This window comes from Gracilinanus agilis, chromosome 1, assembly GCF_016433145.1.
Source record: "Gracilinanus agilis isolate LMUSP501 chromosome 1, AgileGrace, whole genome shotgun sequence".
NCBI lineage: Eukaryota > Metazoa > Chordata > Mammalia > Didelphimorphia > Didelphidae > Gracilinanus > Gracilinanus agilis.
Window position 1 is genome coordinate 9,949,448 of NC_058130.1, and position 22,977 is coordinate 9,972,424.

The window sequence follows — 22,977 nt, forward strand, 5'->3', positions numbered from 1 at the left end:
AGTATCCTCAGCTTCCCCCATGCCCTACCACCTTTGGGGAGAGCTTTCAAATGCTGTTACATAGACTCCACTCTTTCAGCTAACAAACAATGCAGCAAGAGGCCCCACTGCTCTTTCCAGCCTCCTGATATGGACTCCTTCTCCTCCCCTTCTTCCTGCCCCTCTCTTCTCCCTCAGAAGCATTCCTTCTTGACTCTGACAGGGTCTAATACTAGTGGAGAAAAAGATCTTCATACTCTTATTCTTCTTCCTAAGAAGTCTAAACATCCAACTTAAAGTTTTACAATGTACAGTACTAATTTGCTGGGCAAATTCTTAGTTCATAGTGCAAACAGACAAATCAAACTTTAACCAAACCCTGCCTAAGAAATCACAAATTCTGAACAAATGGGGCTCGGGGAAGAAAGTGTGTCCTGAAAAGAGCAATGCCATGGAAGCATCCAGGCCAGCTCATAGACCTCTTGCTTCCTGCCTGTGATTCTTGTGTCACAATTCTTATATAGTAGCAAACCTTCCGCCTTCTTCAAAATTCCAGTTTGGCAAATGAAATTAAATTCCTATGAGATGGGGCAAAGCTAAGGCAATAGGCTACACTGACTGCCCAAGGATCACTGTGTAGTGTCAGGCTCTAATCTGTAAAAAGTGACGTGGGGCCTTGGAGGCAGATGACTGTGGTCTTCTTCACCACTCAGATTGTATTTCAGCAGAATCATATTACTTTTGCAAAAATTACCACAGTAGCCTAAAATAAGGATAATTCAGATCCCTTTTTATATTCCCTTTTCAAAATAAGGAGGGAAACCTCATTGAGAAAGACCAAAAAAAAGTGGGAATTGTGCCTTTATGGAAAAACTGGGGTCTTGAATCTTTCCTAGGATTTTTCAGCTCTTGGATGTGTGGTCCTTTGAGCTGACCTTTAGAGAGGTTCAGAATATGGGAAAAGTAGTAAGTGGTGTAGAACACCCGTGTGCTGCTTTCCAGTGTTTTCTAGGGAGGGGGCTGACTGGTGTGTTATCCTGAGAAGTGTACATGTCAAATGTCCTCCTATTCTGACCATTAATATTTTTAATCTTTATTTGATTTCTTAAAGCCAACTGACAGTGAAAATATCCCTGTCCCTGTCCCAACTGCTGCTCCTGGGGTAAGACTAGTGACTAATCCCCAGTGGCTGTGCCTCTTCTTTAAGTTTATTCTTTTGGTCATGTCTAGTTTTCCACTGGTTTTTTCTGTATTTTTCATGATCGTCCCCCTAGAATGGTCATGCGGTGGTTTGCCTTCATCGTCAGTGTGCAGTATTCCAAGCTCCCCAATGTAGATTCTGCACAAAGGCCAACACTAGGAAATGCATGTGATGTGTGTGGCAACAGTGTGGTTGGCCCTGTGTTGTCAGCATGAACGTGTTTCTTTCATACCATGTTTTTCAAGATGGCAAGGGCTTAGAAACACATTTTCACTTCTTACCTCTGCCACTTCCACACTTGTTGCTGTTTTGTTTTGTTTTATCTGAGAGTGTTGCGCACTCTCCTTTTTGTTGGGTTTGACCTCTCCGTGATCACCCTGCAGAACTCAGAAGAGAGCAACAGAATCTCCATCACATTCTTTCGTCTCTTCCGAGTGATGCGATTGGTCAAGCTTCTTAGCAGGGGAGAAGGAATCCGGACACTGCTGTGGACTTTTATTAAATCCTTTCAGGTGAGAGAGAGGAGGCTTGATTCGATTTGATTTTTTTCTCTCCTGGGAGCCAGATATTCATATATCTCTTTGAGTTGCTTACTGAAATTTCCACATGGAAACCCAGCTCCAATTGAACACTTCCACATTTTGCCCAGGAATCAGTATGAGCAGTTCATAAATGTTTGTTGATTTGAAAACTTTACATTATTTTTTAATGGGTGTATGCCCACAGAATAGTTTGTAGACATACACAGAAATTAGCCAGATGCTTTGGGCAAATTGATTGGTGTCTTGGGCTTTCCTAGAGAGGACTTCAATTAAAAACACATTTTTTTTTTGTTTAATGCCATTTCAAGGGAGATGGGTGTTTATTGTGTCCAAGTGCTGCTTAGAGATTTCATGTACCTGAAACCACGTATTAGATGTGAGAGGATGGGTCAGCAGGATCCTGGCAGGAAAGGGCACAGCCACTCCTGCTTGCAGGGATTCTGGAGTTCCGTGGGGTGTAGGTCCTGGCCCTCATTCACCAGAAATAGCGGAAAGGCAGTGTTCTTCCACAACTTTACCTATAACATGGCCTCTTAACACAGAGCCTTGAGAATGGTATTTGGAGCTCCAGTGTAGGAACTTCAGATTTTAAAAAATGAGATGTATTTGAGTTCTTTTGCCCACCTTCTGGCCACTATGAAATTGCATAATCCAAAGTGTTTTTATTATGTTAGAAAACCTTCCAGATATTTCTGTTTTGGACATTTCAAATTGTCATGTTTGGTAGTACTTCTGTTGACTCAAAACAAGGCCTTGTGTTGGTAGATCCAGAATCCAGATGATGGCTTTCCCCCATGAGCATATTCCTATTGCTGCTTAAATTGGAGGAGAAGGTGGGGCTGTGAGCAAGAATTGCAAAGAACTGAATGTAGGCTTATTGGAAGGACAAACTTTCAACTCCCTGGAGCTGTCCAGAAGTTCATTGGGAAGGCCTGGGTTCTGCCAAGCAACACGGAATGGGACACACTGCAAAGACTAACAGAGTTTTTGTCCCGTTTCAGGCTCTCCCATATGTTGCTCTTCTCATAGCTATGTTGTTCTTCATTTATGCTGTCATCGGGATGCAGGTAAGTCACTTCAGACCCTTTTCCTTCAAATCTTCCCATGTTGGGGGGTGGGTGGAGATGCAGGTGCCTCCCGCGACCTCTGCTAATATGGTCACCCTGCTTCTAGCCTTCTGTGTCAGAGCATACCCAGCAGGAGCTCGAGGGCCACCTGACAAGGCCCAGGCTGATTTTACAGTGTTGTCCGTAGAGTCCTGAGTTACACATCAGGATGACCTGGGGAGAAATCTTGCCCCAGACACCAGCTGTATGACATATTCTCTAAGCCTCGAGATCTTTGACTTTAAGATGGCACTCCTGCTACCTGCTTCAGCTATGTCCCAGGGCTGAGGTGAGGCTCCACTGAGATCCTTCCATAGTACGAATGTCTGCTCTGACCTGACCTGTTTTAGAGCAACCAGGGCAGAATCTGGAACAAGCAAATTATAATTCTCATGTCTGTCTCTCAGATACAGCTCCCCCAGTGGCTGAGATACTTTTTTTAAACCTTTACCTTCTGTGTTAGAATCAATACTGTATATAATTTCCAAAGCAGAAGTGCAGTATGGGCTAGGCAATGGGGATTAAGTGACTTGCTCAGAGTCACACAGCTAAGAAATATCTGAGACCAAATTTGAACCCAGAACCTCCCATCTCTAGGCCTGAGCCATCTGACTGCCCCCAAGATATTTTAAGAAGATAAACAAGGCTACTTTCTGGGGCTTGACTTAGGGAGCTTTCTCATTTGACCTCTGGGAAGTTGTGCTTGAGAGGAATAGAGCTTGCTAACTGGAAAGACAGGGTGGTATCGAGAGACTTCTAGGATTAGGGGTTCCCTCATGCTGAATGGGAGATGGTGTTGTTTGAAAGGAGCCAGGAAACAGGCAGTGGGGAGCATGACTCAGTCAAGGTGAAGATCCTGGTGAGAAATGGCTTTGCCAGACATGACACCGCCATGCTTTTTAAAAAATTTTTTAGCCCCAAACTCTCTTTCCCCACCTTCTCCCTCACCCATCAATAAGGTAAAAAGTATGGTACTGTAAAAAGGAATTCTTTATTCCTTTTTTAAGTTAACAGGAGACCTAGAGGCCCTCTTACCATAGAGATGTGTAGGAATTAACCAATCCATAGTGACAGGAAGGAGAAACCATTGAGACAGGAAGTGAGGTAGGAAAAGGATATAAAGGGGCCAGCATCAGTTGGTTGATTTGTCAGCAACTGATTGGCCATGGTCACCAATTAAATGTAAATGTTAAAAATAGGGGTTTTGACAAAATAAGAGAGCAGCTTTTAATAATTTAAGTTTTAATGAGAACATAGTAGAGTTGTAAATTAATATTATCCCTTTAAGCCAGAGAAAAGAAAACTTTTAGCAGCTTTTAACAAATAATTTAGTTTAATTAAAATAGAGATAGTAAAGTAAAGGAAAGAAATGTAGGAAATAGATAGAGATAGAAAATTTCCTAATGACTAGACTATAAGTACCTGTAACTACCTATAATTACTACCTAAACCTGCCTATATCTACCTATAACTGCCTATAACTACCGTTAATAACAACCACCCCACAAAGTTCCAACCCAATCCAGCCCAATCCATATTTAATCCAACCTCAATTAGGTCTGTCAACAAAGACTAGCCACCTTCCAAAAAGTTCAAGAAAGAAAAAAAGACAGCCTAAACCAAAAGCCAAAACCCCCAAAGCCAAAAAGTCCTCTAAAGCCTAAAGCCAAAAAACCCTCTCAACTGCTCAGGCCTGCCTTTATATTCTAGCAACTAAACACCAACCACCAACCCAGCACACTCCCAGCTGCCAACTTCCCCTCAACTGCCAGCCCTAACTGTCAGCAACTGACAAACTGACCAACTGACACTGGCCCCTTTATATCCTATATCTGCCCTATATACTAGTAGATACTTTTCCTACTTCACTTCCTGGCTCTATGATTTCTACTTCCTGTCACTGTGGGCTGGTTATGGTAAGAGGACCTCCAGGTCCCCTGTTAACTTAAAAAAGGAATAAAGAATTCCTTTTTACAGTACCTATATGAAGTCATGAAAAACATTTTCACTTTAGTCTCTCTCTGGAAGTGAATAACATTTTCCATCATGAGTCCTTCAGAAATGTCTAAGATCATGGTCTCAGTCAGAATAGCTCAATCAGCCTTGGTTTATCATTGTGGTAATATTGCTGTTACTCTAATATTGTTCTCTTGGTTCTGATCACCTAACTCTGTAGCGGTTTATATAAGGTTCCCAGACTATTTTCTAAAACCATCCTGCTCATCATTTCTTATAGCACAATAATATTCCATAATGATCATATACCACAATTTATTCAGCCGTTCCTCAGTTAATGGACATCCCCTCAGTTTCCAATTTTTTGTCACCCCAGAAAGAGCTGCTATCAATATTTTTGGGAATATAGGTCCTTTTACCTTTCCTTTGATCTCTTTGGGATGCAAACCTAGCAATGCTATTGCTGGGTCAAAGGGTATGCAGTTTTATAGCCCTTCGGGTATACTTCTGAATTAGTTCTCCAGAAAGGATGGACCTGTTCACAACTCCATCAACAGTGCATTATTGTCCTAGTTTTCCCACAATACTTCCAGCATTTGTCATTTTTCCTTCTCTGGAAGTAGTACTATAGAATTTGTATTTCGTAGTTTGCATTTCTGTAATCAATGATTTAGAGCATTTTTTCATATAACTATTGATAGCTCTGAGTTCTTCCTCTGAAAAGTGCCAATTCATATCATCTTACCATTTATTATTTGGGGGATGGGCCTTATTTTTATAAAATTAGCTCAGTTCCCTATATATTTAAGATATGAAACCTCTATCAGAAAAAAAAAACTTGCCAATTTCCTGCTTTCCTTCTAATATTGGCTACATTGATTTTATTTGTGCAGGTCTTTTTTAATTTGATGTAATAAAAGTATCCATTTTGCTCCCTATAATCCTCTCTATTTCTTGTTTGGTTAAACTCTTCCTTTTCCATGCTTCCATAATTTACTTTTGATATACTTTGGTACTATTTTTGAGCTTCTCTTGATATATGGTATGTGATGTTGCTCTATCCATTATTTCTGCCATATTGCTGACCAGTTTTCCCAGTAATTTTTTGTCAAAGAGTGAGTTCTTGCCCCAGTAGTCTGGATCTTTGGCTTTATCAAATACTAGATAATGCTTATTTGCTACTGTGTATTGTGTATTTAATCTATTCCATTATTAATCCACCGCTCTAGTTCATAACCATTATCAGATTGTTTTGATGAATACCACTTTGTAATATAGTTTGAAACCTGGTACTGTTTTTTCTCTTCCTTCACCCCCAATCTTGGCATTGATTCCCTTAGTATTTTTTACCTTTTGTTCCTCAAGTTGAATTTGTTGTTACTTTTCTAGCTCTATAAAATAATTATTTTGTAATGTGATTGGTATGACATTGAATAAGTAAATTAATTTAAGCAGTATTATCATTTTTTTGTTGACTAGGCTTACCAAATGAATAATTAAGATTTCTCCAGTTGTTTAGATCTTGTCATTATTTTTCTGCAAAGCGTTTTGTAATTGTGTTCATATAGTCTCCGGGTTTGTCTTGAAAAAATAGACTACTCCCAAGTATTCTATATTTATTGTCTGTCATTATCTTAAGTAGAATTCCTTTTTCTATCTTTTGCTGTAGGGTTTTATTGATGATATATAAAAGAACTTATAATTTATGTGGGCTTCTGGCATATCTTGTAACTTTGCTAAAGTTTGTTTATTATTTCCACTTGTTTTATAGTTGATTTTCTTGGATTCTCTAAGTATAACATCATATCATTTGCAAAAAAATGAACATTTCGTTTTCTTGTTGTCTATTATTATTCCTTCAATTTATTTTTTTTGTCTTACTACTTCAGCTAGCATTTCTGGCATAACACTGAATAATCATGGTGATTATGGATATCCTTGCTTCATCTTTTATCTTACTGAGAAGGCTTCAAGTTTGTCCCCATTGCAGATAAAACTTGCTCATACATATGATACATATTACTTATCATTTTAAGAAAAACTCCATTTATTTCTATGCTTTCTTGTGTTTTTAATAGGAATGGGTATTGTGTTTTGTTAAAAGCTTTTGGGGGCATCTATTAGTGTAATCATAACATTTTTGTTGTTGTTTTTGTTATTGATATGGTCAATTAGGTTGATAGTTTTCTAATATTGAACTAATTTTTGCATTCCTGGTATAAACACCACCTCTTCATGATATATGATCTTTGTGATATATGTCTGGAATCTCCTTGCTAGTATTTTATTTAAAAAATTTCACCAATAATCATTAGGAAAATTGGTCTATAGTTTCTTCTTTTCCTTTCTTTTTGCTTTTTTTGGTTATCAAAACTGTATTTGTTTCATAGAAATAATTTGGTAGGTCTCTTCCTTTACCTATTTTTTCAAATAATTTATATTATATTGGAACTAATTGTTCTTTAAATGTTTGGTAAAATTCACTTGTAAATCCTATCTAGTCCTTTTTTTTTAGGGAGCTCTTTTATGGTTCATTCAGTTTCTTTTTCTAAGATAGGTTCCTCTTCTGTTAATCTGAGCAGTTCGTATTTTTGTAAATACAGATCTATTTCATTTAGATTGCTGGTTTTGTTGGTACATAATTAGGCAAAATACTCCTAATAGTTGCTTTAATTTCAAATTCATTGGTACTGTGTAGATAGAATCCACTCCCTAGGCTCATCCTCCCCAAACTCGTCCTATCCCATATCCCATTTTGTGTGCGTATGTTGTGTGACAGAGGAGGAGAGGAAGAAAAAGGTGTGGTGTGGATGTAGAGGGCTCTCAGGGTTGGTGCTTTGGTGGAACACGGTAGGGAGTGGGAGCTCTAGTGCCTCCTGTGCGCTCCACGCTTTGCAGGCTTTAGTGGCTTGGAAGGCTTCAGATTTCGGCTTCCTGACTCAACTTAGGGTATTTTAACTAGGTGATATTTTCTGTCTCCTTCCTACATTTCCCTATTTTTGCTTTACCTCCATTTTGATTAAAACTTAATTAGTAAGACTACTAACACACTAATGACTTGAGAGTTAATTTTATAGATGGTGACCACAATCTTTTTAAATTAATATTAATTACATTTACTATTTTATTTTCATTATTATAGTACATTCACTTTTTTCCATTTTTGATACAGGTAATTTGGTTTTGCTTTTTAAAAATCAAATTAGCCAATGGTTGATATATATATATATATATATATTTTTTTTTTTCCACAAAACCAGCCCCTGGTTTTATTTATAAGTTCAATTTTTTAACTTTCAATTTTATTCATCTCTTGATTTTCAAGATTTTTATTCTGGAGTTTAATTGGGGATTTTTAATTTTTCACTTTCTAACTTTTAGTTGTATCCCCAATTCATTGATTTATTCTCTGTCTCTCTCTTTTTTTATGTAAATGTTTAGAGATTTGAATTTTCCCCTAAGAACTGCATTATCTTCATTCTACTGCTTTTAGTATGTTAACTTATTATTGACACTATCTTTAATGAAATTATTATTCCTTTAATTTGTTCTTTGATAAACTCATTCTTTAGGATTTGATTATTTCATTTCCAATTAATTTTTAATCTAGGCTTCAGTGGCTATTTATTGAATGTAATTTTTGTTGTATTATGGTCACAAAAGGGTATAGTTAATATTTCTTCTTGGTCATTTTCTGTGAAGATGCCATAGATAGCTGAGGAAAAGGTATATTTCTTTCTTTTTTCATCCAATAGTCTCCAGAATTTCTAGTATATCTGCTTTTCAAAAATTCTATTCATCTTTTTACCTTCTTTTTATTTATTTCATGGCTCACTGTATCTAGATCTGAGAGGAAAGAATTGAAGTCTCCTACTAGTATAGTTTTACTGTCTATTTTCTCCCATGATTCATTTAACTTTTCCTTCATGAATTTCTACACTATGCCATTTGGTACATATAAATTTGCTATAGATATTAATTCAATGTCTGTGGCACCTTTGAGCAAAAATGTAGTTTCCTTCTTTATCTCTTTTAAGTCTACTTTTGCTTTTGCTTTGTATGAAATCATGATTGCTACTCCTGCCTTTTTTACTTCAACCAAGGCATAATAAATTCTGCTCCTGCCACTTATTTTAACTCTCTGTATGTCTTTCTATTTCAAGTAGGTCTCTTGTAAACACTGTATTGTTTAATTCTGGTTTCTAATCCATTCTTTCATCCTCTTGCATTTAATGAGTGAGTTTATCTAATTCACATTCACAGTTATGATTGCTGTGTATTTCCCTCAGTCCTATTCTCTTCAGTTTATCCTTCTCTTGTTTACCCTCTTTCTTTGTCAAAAATCTATTTAATTTTAACTACTGCTTCTCTTAATCTACCCTGTCTCTTATCATGCCCCACCTCTCCAACCGCTTCTTTTAGTCTCTTCCCTATCCTTCTTTCCTGTTGGGTAAGAGAGATTTCTATACTCAACTCTGTGTCTTTATGTGTGTGTGTGTGCGTGCGTGCGCGTGCACAGTCTTCTTACTCTCCTTCTTCATTTTTCCCTCCCATGTGAAAACGTGTCCTTCCTTGTGTGCTTCTTCTTCATGAGATAATTTCTTCATTCTTAGTCTTCCTTCCCCGCCACTTCCAATGCAGCTTCCTCATCTCTCCATTTTTTGAGACCATAATTGACTCACTCCCATGCCCTCTTTCTATGTAGAGTTCTCCTAAATGCTACAATAATAATAATCATTGATGATAATAATAAGGTTTTCAGGCATTATGCATTTCCTGCAGGAATGTGAATAGTTGAATCTCACTGAGTCACTTATGATTTCTCACTCATTTTTACCTTTTATGCTTCTTTTCTTGAGTCTTGTGTTTGAATGCCAAACTTTCTACTCATTTCTGGTCTTTTAATATTCAGAAGTTCTCCATTTTATTAAATGTTCATTTTTCAACCCCTGCCTCTCCTAAGACAATGCTAAATCTTGCTGGGTAGATCATTTTTGGCTGTAGTTCTAGTTTCTTTGCTTTCCAGAATAGTATATTCTAAGACTTCCTTTAATGTGGATACTGCTAAGTCTTGTGTGATTGTGACTGAGATTCCACGGAGCTTGAATTCTTTATGACTACTCGAAGTTGTTTTTTTTTTTTCACCTTCTCCTGGGAGCTTTGGAATTTGATTCTAATATTCCTGGGAGTTTTCATTTTAGGATCTTTTCCAGGAGGTGATTTTAGCTTCATCCACTAGTTCTATGGTATATGGGCAGTTTCAGGTAGTTCAGTCATTTTTAAATTCTCTCTCCTCAATCTATTTTCCATGTCAGTTGTTTTTCCAATGAGATATTTCACATTTTTAATATTTTTTGGTGAGGGGGAGGACTTTGTTTTATTGTTTTTAATATCTCATGATATCATTAGCTTCCACTTGCCCAGTTTTAGTTTAAAATTTTTTTTTTTATTCATCGAGATTTCACACCTTTTTTTTTTTTTTTACCATTTGGCCAATTCTGATTTCTAAGGAGTTATTTTCTTCATTGAAGTTTTATGTCTATTTTATTGTTTTGTCCATTATCATTATATTATATTATATATTAACTCTCCTCTTAGTTTTTCTTGTTTTGTATTCATTTCTTTTCCCAATTTTTTTCTGTACCATTCTGATTTGGTTTTTAAAATCTTTTTTTTTATTGTTTTTAAATATCTTTAGTTCTTTTGGGAATGCTTATTGGGCTTGTGCCCAGTCTCCTTTTTCTTTTTAGGATTTGCTTGCAGATATTTTGAAGTCCAATCTTCTGAGAGTGCCTTGAGCTTACCTGTCCCAATAGTAGTTTTTTTTTTAATGGTTAGGTTCTTTTTTTTGTCATTTTCTTATTTTTCCTAGCTGTTTCTTGACTTTGGACTCCATGTTAGAGTTAGGCTCTGCCCACCTATGGGGATGGGATAGGTTGCTGCCCTAAACTTCAAATTTTTTATGCCCTGCTGCTTTCATAGCTAGTTTTCAGAACCTGTAAGTTTTTTTTCAATCTGGGGTGAGCTGTAATCTCCACTTTCCTGGTCTGCCCTCTGGTCCTTACCCAGGTATGGTCCCTGCTCTCTTATGACCTCAAGCTCCCCTCTCTTCCCTGGAAACTGTGACCCAGAACTGGATAATGGGCAAGGAAGCTTCTATTTGGCACCTGATCCAGTGGCCAATACTAACACAGGGGCTCCAGAATCTTTCTGACCAGATTCAGTCCACTTACTGTTTCTGTCACTGAGTACTCCTGGTATGATTGTGATTGCCTCCAAAGCCCACGGCTAAACATCTCTTCCACCACCATGCTCTTGGCCAGCTATTCTTGTGTCCATAGACCTCTTTTTTCTCTCCTGCTTCACCATCCGAGATGGGAAAAATGATCAGTATGACATTTTTTTCACTATGCCACTTAGAATTTGATTTGATAACTTTTAAAAATTAGAGGAAAATGTTGGGAGAGTTTGGCAAAATTTTTCTTTTGCTCTGCCATCTAGCTCTGCTCTCCTCCATGCCCTTTAGGTACAAATCTTCATCAGATCATAATACAGATGCATCAGATACAGAGTGACTCCCAGAAGAGGGAAATTGTGGGAATCCTTCTTTTCTCTGGAGCCTAGAGGAACACTTTGAAAAGTGTTTGAGGAAAATGAGACTTAAAAGGAATTGCTCTAAGCTTATAGTTCTTGGTCCTCCCATTACCATTAGCCAGAAGTCATGAGAAAACTGGGTGTTGTGTAGTGCCTAGTATAATACAGTTTTGCCATTCAGAAACTGATCTGCTTGTGCCACATTGGATAGGAAGGTGACAAAGTCAATTGAAGCTCTTTTCATGGTGAAATATGTTCAGTTCATGAATCTATCTTTGCTTTGGTTCCCGTTGCTGCAATGGATGTCTTTTGGTCCCATTTATTTATAGACATATCCTTCTCTCTCTCCATCAGTCCTCCTCTGAGTTACAGTACGTGTAGCATTTCATGCCTATAGGTCCCCACCTCTGCTTTACTTCTTCTCTGAGCCTTACTTTTGTAGAACCTCAAATCTGGCACCTTAGACTACTCGGCCATCCTGACTCCCTGAATCTTACTTTGGCCATTAGACTTCCTCAGTGTTCCATTTCTTTTTTTTTTTTTTTTTTTTTTGTTCTTTCCATCAATATGGCATTGTGCATATTGTTTTCCTGGTTGTTCACTTTGAATCAGTCCTTGCATCTTTCCATGTTTCTCCAAATGCTTCACTTTTATCACGTCTTACTGTGCAGCATATTTAACTTGTCCCCAGCTGGCAGGCGCCTTTCACAAAAGCTGCTACTCTCCGTGTCTTGGGCTATGTGGGTACTCTCTCTCTCTCTCTGCCCTTGACCTCCTGGGGCCTGGGTCTCATGATGGGCTCTCTCTGCCAGAGGACATGAGAGGAACAAAGTGAGGAATTGGGTGCCTGAGGATACAAAGACCAAAACGAAATGCCTTTGCCCTCCTGGAATGGCTTCTTCTCCACTGGGGACATATACGAGAAGCTGTTCCCTTCTATTTCCCCTTCACTTCAACTGCAGTTTCTTTTGTGTTCAAAGAGCATTCAGCATCTTTCTTAATTGTTTTTACTTCCAGATGTTTGGGAAAGTGGCCATGAAAGATAACAACCAGATCAATAGGAACAACAACTTCCAGACGTTTCCACAAGCCGTCCTGCTCCTGTTCAGGTGACTGGCTCTCCCTGGGAGGTTGGGGGCATAGTTCTCTGGTTTCAGCCATGGGAATTCAAGGGAGGGTCGCCTTCCCATTGTTCCTTTTGACATACGTGCATCTACATTCGAAATTCAGGCTCTTCCTGGGCTGCAGAAATCAGTGTCCTGAAGAGAGGAGCTGAGTGCAGGGTCAGGAAGGGCAGTATTGTCAGATGAGGCAAGGGAGGCCTGGTGGGAGTTTTCCTCTAGCACTTCCCAGCATGGGGGAAGAGGATGAAAACCTTCATTACAGCTGTCTGTACATCCCTTTCCTCACCTATAAAATGGGACGATAATGTCATGTCTCCAACTCCAGGTCATTGTGAGGAGCAAGGGATAGAAGGAATCTTCCAGCCTTCAAGAGCTGGGCAAGGGCTGGCTTTAGGCTAATTCAGATTTTTTCTTATTCCAGAGACCTGAACTGAAATTTGTATTTATTGTATTAAGAACCATAATGTTTGTTAAGCTACTTTATAGGATAAATGAGATGGTAGAAGGAATGTTGGTGCAATTTTGAAGAAGAAAAGATTTTCAGGTGCTTAAGGAGCATCCACTTATATGCAGAGGACACACACATCACACTTAGGTCACATGTGCTAAATCCAAATGATCAGTTATCTCTTAATTACCAGATTATCGGACCTCTACTGGGCAAAACTGGGAAATAATCAAACTTCTCTCGTGTGATTTTCATATCTCTAATTTGGAGCTGATCACCGTCCTAACATCATGGGTGTATTTTTACTTGTGGGGGTGCATATTTTGGTTACCTTCCCCTCTCCCTCTTCTCCCCAAGGTGTGCGACTGGTGAAGCATGGCAGGAGATCATGCTGGCGTGTCTCCCCGGGAAGCGCTGTGACCCAGAATCCGATTACAGCCCCGGGGAAGAATTCACATGCGGCAGCAATTTCGCTATTGTTTATTTCATCAGCTTTTATATGCTCTGCGCTTTTCTGGTAAGTTCTAAAAACCATGCCTCGGGGAGCCCCTGTTTGTGGGCCCTGGACTCCAAGCGGCCTTGGCTCCAGCTGCCCAGGGCCCTGCTGCTCACCGCCCTGGCTCCTGCCAGCCGAGAGCCCCCGGGGAGCTCCTGCCCATCCTGCTGGGTGCCTAGCTTTGGCTGGGAGTGAGCAGGAGAGGCTTCTTCTTCAGCCTCGAGAGCCTTGAGAGGGTGAAGAATAAGGGGGCAGCTCCTCGTGCTCCCATGTAGGATCACACTGAGCCCTCCGGAAAGGCGTCCCAGAATCTCAGAAGGAATGAGGTCCTCAGGGGCAGCCTCCCACCCAGCCCAGGCAGCTTGGGCCCAGCAGATCGGGCTGAGTCTCTGGCAGGCTCTGCTGTTCATTAGGGCTCCAGCCAAACCCAGACCAGGCAGCGAGGGTTCTTTTAAGAGAGCCTTCTGTGCCAGGAGCCCGAATTTCTGAGCGCCCCCCACTCTGGTGGTTGTGTCGCCTTTTAGGCCCTTCTTCTCGGCTGGGAGGTCACTCTGACTTAGGGAAGCTCCCTTAGTTAGGCGTTTCCCAAGACCCTCCCCAGACTCCTCAGGCTGCTGCAAGGGAAGCCTCTCCCCTGGGCCTCAGGCGGCTTTCCTTTCCCTCTTTGCTCAGATCATCAATCTGTTTGTGGCTGTCATCATGGACAACTTTGATTACCTGACCCGTGATTGGTCTATTTTGGGTCCACATCATTTGGACGAATTCAAAAGGATATGGTCAGAATATGACCCTGAAGCCAAGTAAGTGGATGGGGCTTTGGTCTACGGGTCTCTGCTTTGGCTCGTGTGGTCTCTTCTTCATGGGCCTGGTGAGGGCGGGGTTGGATGAACCTCTCCCCGCCTCCCCCCAGCCAGGCTCTCCCTAAAGCCTTGTCACCCCATCTCTACCCTGTGTTTGTTTCAGAGGAAGAATCAAACACCTTGATGTGGTCACTCTGCTTCGACGGATTCAGCCACCGCTGGGGTTTGGCAAACTCTGTCCGCACAGAGTGGCCTGCAAGGTAGGTGTGACACCTGGTGGCCTCCTGTCTGGGGCTTTCCTAATGATTCTCCCTGACCAGTCTGGGGCAAAATGTCTCCTTTCAGAGGGCTCGTGTGGCCACATGGGGAGGGTCTGGAGGCAGGATGAGGACCGGCTTGAGAAGATCACAGGGAAACCTCCTGGCAGTGAGAGGCTCCCAAAGGACAGTGGCTCTCTCACCAGCCAGGGAATTCTTTGCTGCTGGCAGTCTTCAAGCCCATTCTATTTGGCCAGGGGCCTTTGGGGCCTCTTCTCCTTCTCAGCTTGCCCCAAAGATGATGGCCAGCCAAGAACATGACTGGAACCAGAACCCAAGTTGTCCTGCTGCCACTTGGGCCAGGTGCCTATCGAGCTTCAGGTGAAAGAGGGCTTTGTTTCCTCATCCTTGGCTTTGTCCTATGTGAAGTCAGTTGGGAACCTCCTAAAGTCATCTCTGCCCCTGAGGAAGAATTGGAGGCTTTGCCAGCTGAAGGCTCTTCTAGAGATGGAAGAGATTATTGGGCTAAATTTGGGTGGACCCAAGGAAGTTGGGAGTAGCAATTGATTTTGTCCTTGCATTTGCCTCATTCTCAGAAAGATCTTTGGACCGAAAAAGAATCTAGCTGTTTACTGCTGACCTGTATTTGGCTGCTTTAGAAAGGAAATAGGTGCTTTCTCATAATTACTGAGACTCTAAGGAATAGCACCCCCCATGCTATTAGGGATTTGGGGGGACCCCCAGAAATTTGGGAGGAGGCAGTGATGCCAGCTCAGAACCAGAGGGAGAAAGATCCAAGGACTTCTATGGGGAGGACCCTCTGTAATTCTCAGCAGCACTGAACTAGACTGGGGAGATGAGGAGGTCAAAGACAGATGACAATAATGACCATGATAACAACCAGCATTTATATCAAACTTCTAGGGTTTGCAGAGTGCTTTTCATGTTACATCATATGATCTTTCCCACAACCCTTTGAGGTGGCTGCCAATATTAGTCCCGTTTCACTAAGGGGGCAAAGATTAAGTAGCTTACCCAGGGGCACAGAGCTAGGAAGTACCTGAAACAGGATTTGAACTCAGGGCTTCCAAGTGCAACCCAGCATTCTCTGCACTGTCCCATGGAAGCAAGAGACTGGTTAGGGAGAATGTAGGGGATGGAGTCTCTGTACCTTTGATTTCATTAGTATAGAGGTGTCCTCAGTGAGAAAGCTCCCTTCCCTAATGCAGGTTACACCCCTCCACAACTTTGGGTTAAAGAGTCACCTAAAACCCAAGATGCAATTCTGGACACGAATTGTGTCCTTGTGGCAGTTCGTCCTGCTTAACCAAACCCATGTTAGTCCCAAGGGCTTTGTTGTGGGTTTCATTTTCCCCGTGGAAGGGGTTGAAAAGGAGAGATGGGATAGGATCAGGGGAGCAGAGAGAGAGAAGAATCCTCTGTGCCTCTTTAGAAATACAGAGAAGAAAGCAGAAGCAAGTGCAGAAGATCCTCTGCTACTCTACTCCCCGTGTGGAAATGGCCACTTTATTGGGTTTATCTAAGTGGAGATTTATTGTGAACAGTCACCAGATATGTCCCCTGCATCATGATATGCTCAGACCCACAGGCAGTCTTTATCAAGATTAGAACTCAAGTCTTCCTGGACTGGTTTTCTAACCACTTGGCAGTGTTGCCTCTCCAGGCAAGAGAAAAGAAACATTTAAAAAACAAATAGAAATTTGTCACATCATCAAATCTGGATGAAATAAAGTATAACATGCGTGGGTGCCTAGAGAAGGAAGTGGTAGAATCCAGGGCAAAGGGCATTGGAGTTGGCTGGAGTCAAAGGACTTAGGTTCAAATCCTGCTTCTCCCACATGCACCCTCTATGACCTTGGGCACCTCTTGTCCTTTCTTATCTGTCAAATGGGAGGGTTGGCCAGGGACATTCAGACCCCCTCCCAAGATTCCCTAAATCTGTGATCTTTGACACAGAGAGGAAATTATCAACATTTGTTGAACTTAATCAGGAAAGGCTTCCCAGCAGACATAAACTCGGAGTCCACTCAGCTACTTCTTGAATAACAGGAATGAGAGACTTCCAAATTGTACCAGAAATGCTGCTGCCTCCCAACTCCCATCAGGCAGACTTAGGCAGAGCTGAACTCATGGTTTCTTATGGGGCCAGGCCTTTTCTAGGTGACTAGAGTGGGGTTCTAGGAATGGCAAGTTGGGAGGGGCACCACACAGATGAAGCTGGGAAATGTAGATCTCAAAGACTCTAGCCAGTGGCAAATCGGGGGTAATGGTGGCCTGTGTTTAGTGCTTCTGTGAAGGTCCTTGTCTTTTTATTTGCAGAGATTAGTCGCCATGAACATGCCTCTCAATAGTGATGGAACAGTCATGTTCAATGCCACGCTGTTTGCCTTGGTTCGAACTGCTCTGAAAATTAAGACTGAAGGTAAAATCTTGTCAGATTGGTAAAAATTGAATGGAAATGAAAAGTGATGCCCTGGTTTGGAGCTTTTTCCCCTAGAACCCTTTCAAAAATGTTTTCTCTACAAATGATCCAGACTAGAAGAGAGGGGAGGGGCAGGAGGATGCCTAAAACTTAGCAACCTCTCATTCTCCTCTTCATCCTCCTCCTCCTCCTCTTCCTCCTCCTCTTCTTTTTCTCTGGGCCCAGAAGGAGAGAACCACAGATTTCAGACATGGAAGGGACATTAATGGCCATCTAATCCAATCACACCTTAAAAAAAACACCAATTCCCTCTCCCATCAGGACCCTTAATGGGATAGGGGTGCCATCTCCCAAGGAAGCTCATTATGCTTTTGGGTAGTGCTAATCCTTGGTTAAGTTTTTCCTTACATTGCAGTTAAACATGCTTCTTTCTATCTTCCATACTTTGTTTCTAGTTGTGCCATACACTCCTTCCCCAAGCCAAGGTGGATAAATCTTATCCTTCGTTTCTAGAAACACCTTTCAAATCCTTGAGGACAGCTCTTAGTCCTCTCCTCTCTAATTCTTTCCTGATGTGAATTTGAGGCCCTCCATCACTCTTGCTCCCCTCTAGATGCTTTCTAGCTGAAGACACAATTCTACCTCTATTTACACGAAGATCAGTTTCTATAGGAGTCCAGAACTTTAAGGTCTTCAAGCCGACAATTATGGGCACTTGTGCTCCTTCCAGGCATCTCTCATGCCTTGTCCATCTCTTGCCCCCAGTCACCTGAAAGGAGTCATCATAGGCCTTCCCTACTGCCTTTGAGCACTGCTCACTCTCCCCAGTCCTACTGGAGGCCAACCCTCTGCATCGGATTCCCAACCCTTTTCCCCTTCATTGTTCAGCTTCTCAGAGAAGGCATCCTCTGTTTCCTTCCCAATGAGCCACTTCCTCTTCAGTCTCCAGATAACCAGCCTGGAGTCAGGGCCAGGCCTGTGACCTGCTTTCCAGCTTCCTCCTTCTCCACACTCTTCTCATTTTCCTCTCACCCACTGAGGGGCCCTCAGTGTACTGTTCTCATTGCTTGCTGCTTATATATCCATTTGCCTGTTGTCTCACCCACTGGACTGGAAGTTCCTTGGGAGGAGGGACTCTCTTTTGCTTCTTTTGGTGTCTCCAGTGCTTAGCACAGTGCCTGACACATAATAGGTGTTTAATCAGTGTTGATTGACTGACTGGTTCTCCTTTATCAACATTCCCTGTTGGCAGCCTTCTTCCCTTGCGTAGTTTCAGCTTCTGCATCAACACAGGGTACTTCCTAATCTTTAGCTCCAATATTAACTCTTTTCTGAACTCCAGACCTAAATTTCTAAGTGAGGCCAGTCCGTCTTCCCTAGACATTCCCACTGGCTTATCAGACTTGTCCAAAACTGAGCTCATCCTCTTCCTCCTTTTGAGTGAGTTCTCTAGGCCATCTGTGACAGGTCCATTTGCCATGGCCCTAACTGTGGTAGGAGAGCATCTCTCTAGCCTTTTCCTCTTCAAGCTCTTGTATGGCAGAGACCTGCTGAGTGCATTTCCTTGTCTCTGTTCTCAGGTTCTGTCACCCTCTGTCCACCTGAGCCTCAGCAGCCTTTGGTAATAAGCTTCGCTGGCATTCCAGCTGGAGCTCAGAATCATCAAATCCAGCTAAAAACGACTTAAATAATTAGACATTGAAAACATACAATCTCAGAACAAAGGGGATAGAACATCTACTTTTATTTCTACAGGTGCCTCTTGCAATAGGAGCTCTGGGAAAATAACTCGGAAGCTTTTGCTTCCAGGTGTGTCAGTTAGTCAGTTGGCAAGTATTTACTAAGCTCTGATTTCTTTTCTAGGACTTGTGTTAAGCCCTGAGGCTTCTAAGATAAGTTAAAAACAGTCTTTGGCCTCAGAGAACTTAGCTTATATGGGTAGCATATGGTGTAAATAACCAAGTACTTTCTTTCTATTTAGAGAGTTGCCTAAAAGGTAAGGAAAGAAGGAAGAGCCCAGCAGCCATGAGTGAGCCACCTGCCACAGGGGAGATCTTTGCTGAGTCTTGAAGTGATGCAATGGCCCCAACTAGGGAGAGAGGGAGTACTGGGTTCAAGGACCTGCAAGGAGGCCAGGGGAGCTGACTAATTAGGAAGCTGTTGTCCAGGTATCATGCAGGATTAGTGGAAAGAAGATGTGATCAGAGGGAGGGCAAAAGCCCCAGCCCCTTCCACTGCTCTGATAGGCTTTCTATAACCAAGTCCATCCTTCACCTCACAATAAGGCTTCTCTTTCTTGGGCATGGTTTTGGACATATCATTGCTCAGACCAAACAACTTCCCAGATTTTCTCTTGGCTCAGGAGTCAAGTTCTGGCTCATCTTCCCAGAATTCAAGGCCTTGACCAGCCTGCTTCCATTTGTGGCATGGGCTGGGTCCTTGCCCACCTTTGTGCCATCTCTCAGGCTGCTCCCTAGGCCTGTCCGCCTCTGCTTTCTCCTTGCCTGTTGAATCCTCAGCCATCTCAGAAATGCGACTTCTTCCATGAAAAACCTTTTTCTAACTTCCCGCAGCCCTGCCAAGTTCTGGGTTGAAGGCTCTAGAATGTACTTTTGATAGAATATTGTTTATTCTGCTTCCCCATCTTCATGGTGGCCTGTGAGCTCCTTGGGGACAGGACCACGTCCAGTTAAATTTAGCGGCCTTCCTTGCTGCCAAGAAGAGTGCTCTGAATATAGAAAATACTAAATCTTCGTTATCGTTGGTTAAAAAATAAAGGCTGCTTGAGGCAACCACAAGTCCCTGTGAAATTCTCTGATGCCATCCTTAGCCAAGTGCCTTCTCCAGCTTTCTCATAGATGTTCTTTAGGGCATGTTTCCCTTTGTTGGAGGTCTTCAAGCCAAGACTGGGGGACCCTCAGTCAAGCATGCCATAGTGGGAAGTCATCTTCTACTCTGGATTTGACAAGATAGCCTAGGAGCTTGTCCCACTCTTAGATTCTGTGTCTGATTCTTTGACCTTTGGTCAGAAATTCAAGTCAGCATGTATTTATTAAATGCCTTCTATGTGCCCGGCCCTCAGCTCCAAGGAAAGGCAAAAAGCAGTTCCTGCTCTCAGGGAGCTTCCAGTCAAGTAGGCAAGATGCCATGCAAACAGCTGTGGGTAGGACAGATGGAGAGGGAAGTCTCAGAGGAGGGCACTGACTCTGAGGGGATTCAGAAGGAACTTCTGGAAGAAGGTGAGTTTTGAGCTGAGATGTGAAGAAGAGGCAGAGAAGAGAATGGAGAAAGTGCCAGCCATGGAGAACAGGCCAAGAAGATGCCCAGCACCAGGAGAAAGAGCCCTTTGTGGGAGGCTCAGCCAGGAGGCCACTTTCCTGCATTATAGAGTAGGGCCAAGGAGCAGAAGGCAGGAGAAGAACAGAGAGCAAGGGAGGGGGCCAGTTGTGAAGGGCTTTAAAGGCTAAAGCAAGGATCCTGGCAGTGATTGAGTCAGGAGTCAGGAGTGGAGCATGGGCAACCCTGCACTTTGGGAAGATCCCTTTGACAGCTCAGTGGGGGAGGGAGTGACTAGTGACAGGAAGACTTTCTCTCCCGGCCCGTAGCAGCTAGTGCAGTAGGCCAAGCATGGCATGAGGAGAGTCTGCCTGGGCTGTGGGCTGAGGGCAGGGTTATATAAGATGCTAGGAAGGTAAAACAACAGGCCTTAGTAACAAAATGGTTATGGGGTGAGAGTATGGCAGCAAGATAATACCTTGTGGTCAAGCCTGGGTGACTGGGAGACTGGTGGAGCTCTTGACAATAATAGGGGAAGTTAGGAAGCTGGGAGGGTTCTGAATTCACCCATAGGACACAGGGGAGTGGACCAAACCATCTTAGGTCTTATGCCTCTCTGAGAAAAAGAAGACATTTTAGACATGCCCACTCCCCCTTGATAAACTGAGGAGGCAGAGAAATGGTCACAAGTGAGAAGAGAGGGCATGTGACAGAGTGCCTAGACCTGCCTGTAAGCACTGTCACCTTTCAGAATCTGAGGCCCTTGGAGAAGACACGGGCACCTGAGAAAGGTTTCCCAGAGCAAGAGGGTTGGGTCGTGGCCAGACACAAAGTACAACACATGAGGCCAGGAAGGGGGAGAGTTTGTTAGCCTGTGCTACTCAGCACCAAGATGGGGGTGCATCCTAAATATTCAAGGGATAATCAGGAGATGGGCCCAGCTAGAGTAGGGAAGGTGGGAAGGGGGAGCTGGGCTCTGAGCAGGAGTCTGAGAAGTTTGGATTTTCTCCTGGTAGTAGCAATGGAGAGTCATCGCAAACGCTTGTGCAATAGAATGAGAACAGTCCTTCTAAACAGTTCCTAAAGCAGATCTGGTGGGAGACTAGTATGGGAGAGGAGAGGAGACAAGAGGAGAGAACTGTGGCCATCATCCCTACAGGGTAGACTTCTGGCACCAGAAAGAGCCAATCTTTGCTGAGGTTTGGGCTTGTCTTGTTTTCTTCCAGGTAACCTGGAGCAAGCAAATGAGGAGCTGCGAGCAGTCATTAAAAAAATCTGGAAGAAAACCAGCATGAAGCTTCTTGACCAAGTTGTCCCTCCAGCTGGTGGTCAGTGCAATCCATTCTCCACAGCGTGATTGAGCTCAGTGTTTATTCTCACGGTAGCCAAGAAGAGAGGGTTTGCAGAGCACCGAGTATGCCCATTCTTAGCATCAAAGCCCTGAGTTGCAGTGCCAGCAGCTTTCCAGAACTAGGACCTTCAGGCAGGATTGTCTTGGGGAAATAGAAGACCATTCTGGCCAGGGGGAAAGGGGAGAGAACCTTGTCTCTGCAAGTGGAAAGGAAAACCAACTAGCTGGAAAGTTAATTTTCTTTCTGGCAGATGAGTTCATGAGAGAGACACAGAGATAGATTGGAGAGAGTAGGGAGGGAGAGAATGAGAGATAGAGGAGGAGGAGACACAAAGAAAACAAGAGAGAGAAAATAAGAAATGGAGAGAATTAGAGATAGAATGGGGAAAGAGGAGAGAGTCAGAGACATAATGAGAGAGAGGAGAGAAAGACAGAGAAAAAATGAGAAAGAGATAGAGTGGGGAGAGAAGAGGAAGAGAGACAGAATGAGAGAGACAGAGAGAGAAGGAGAGAGATACAGGGGGATAGAAAAGAGAGAGATAGAGAATGAAAAATGAGAGAGGGAGAGAGAGAAAAGAGGGGGAAACAGAAAATGAGAAAGACAGAAAAAGAAAGTGAGAGAGACAGAGACATGGGCAGAGGGCAGAGATATGACAGAGACAGAGAGCTTTTTCAGAGCAACAGCCATCACTTGGGTTCAGGAAGCTGAAAAATGTGTTTCTGTTTGCCCTTTGACACCCTCTCAGTTACTTCTCAAGAAAGGTAGACAGCTTTCTGAATTTAAAGTGGTTTTTTGGTAAATGTCTTCACCAAGAGGGAATGTCTTGCCATTCATTGTAGACAGACTATCCCATCAGTTTAGAACTTGAGTAAAAACAGAGCTAACTTGCACGCTTTCTTTCTTGTTATTTGCCTTCAATAACTGACTAGATCTTTTCTCATATTTATATATACATATATATTTATATTTGAGTGTGGGTATATATATGCATATATAAGATATGCTTCTATTTTATTTCCATGGCGCACAAGTCAGAGCTAGGTGGTTATTTTTGACCTGCTTTTTCCAGTTTTAAAGGTGCAGGATCTGTTGCTGCAGGGTCCCAACCTCTCCCACCCCCATCAGCTGGTAGCCGTCTCAGAGAGCCCCATGTCGTTTCTTGTGGCTGATCACACTTTCAAAGTGTCACTTGCCTGGCAGCTTTGAGGAGGGTCGGGCTCAGAGGTGGAAGCTGACTTACATATACCCAGTTGGACCCTCTGAAAAGGTGACTGACTGTCTGTGCCTCCTGAGCACGCTACCCAAGGCTGCCCAGAAGCCACCTTTGCTTTTGTCCCTACTGGGAGCTGCTCCCACCCGGCACAGCTGCCAGCTTAGAGCTGGGGAGAATGGCCCCAAAAAAT

At 42.6% G+C, this 22,977-nt stretch overlaps 1 protein-coding gene across 1 annotated transcript in view; it reads left to right on the forward strand.

Moving 5' to 3' along the window:
• CACNA1D (calcium voltage-gated channel subunit alpha1 D) overlaps positions 1 to 22,977 on the forward strand; it is a 345,485-nt gene that overhangs the window by 288,268 nt on the left and 34,240 nt on the right. Inside the window, exons 30-38 of the mRNA XM_044675443.1 lie at positions 1,091 to 1,141; positions 1,564 to 1,692; positions 2,724 to 2,789; positions 12,396 to 12,487; positions 13,308 to 13,467; positions 14,119 to 14,246; positions 14,410 to 14,506; positions 16,844 to 16,946; positions 21,449 to 21,550. Of these exons, the coding sequence (XP_044531378.1) occupies positions 1,091 to 1,141; positions 1,564 to 1,692; positions 2,724 to 2,789; positions 12,396 to 12,487; positions 13,308 to 13,467; positions 14,119 to 14,246; positions 14,410 to 14,506; positions 16,844 to 16,946; positions 21,449 to 21,550 (928 nt within the window). The remainder of the gene's footprint in view (positions 1 to 1,090; positions 1,142 to 1,563; positions 1,693 to 2,723; positions 2,790 to 12,395; positions 12,488 to 13,307; positions 13,468 to 14,118; positions 14,247 to 14,409; positions 14,507 to 16,843; positions 16,947 to 21,448; positions 21,551 to 22,977) is intronic.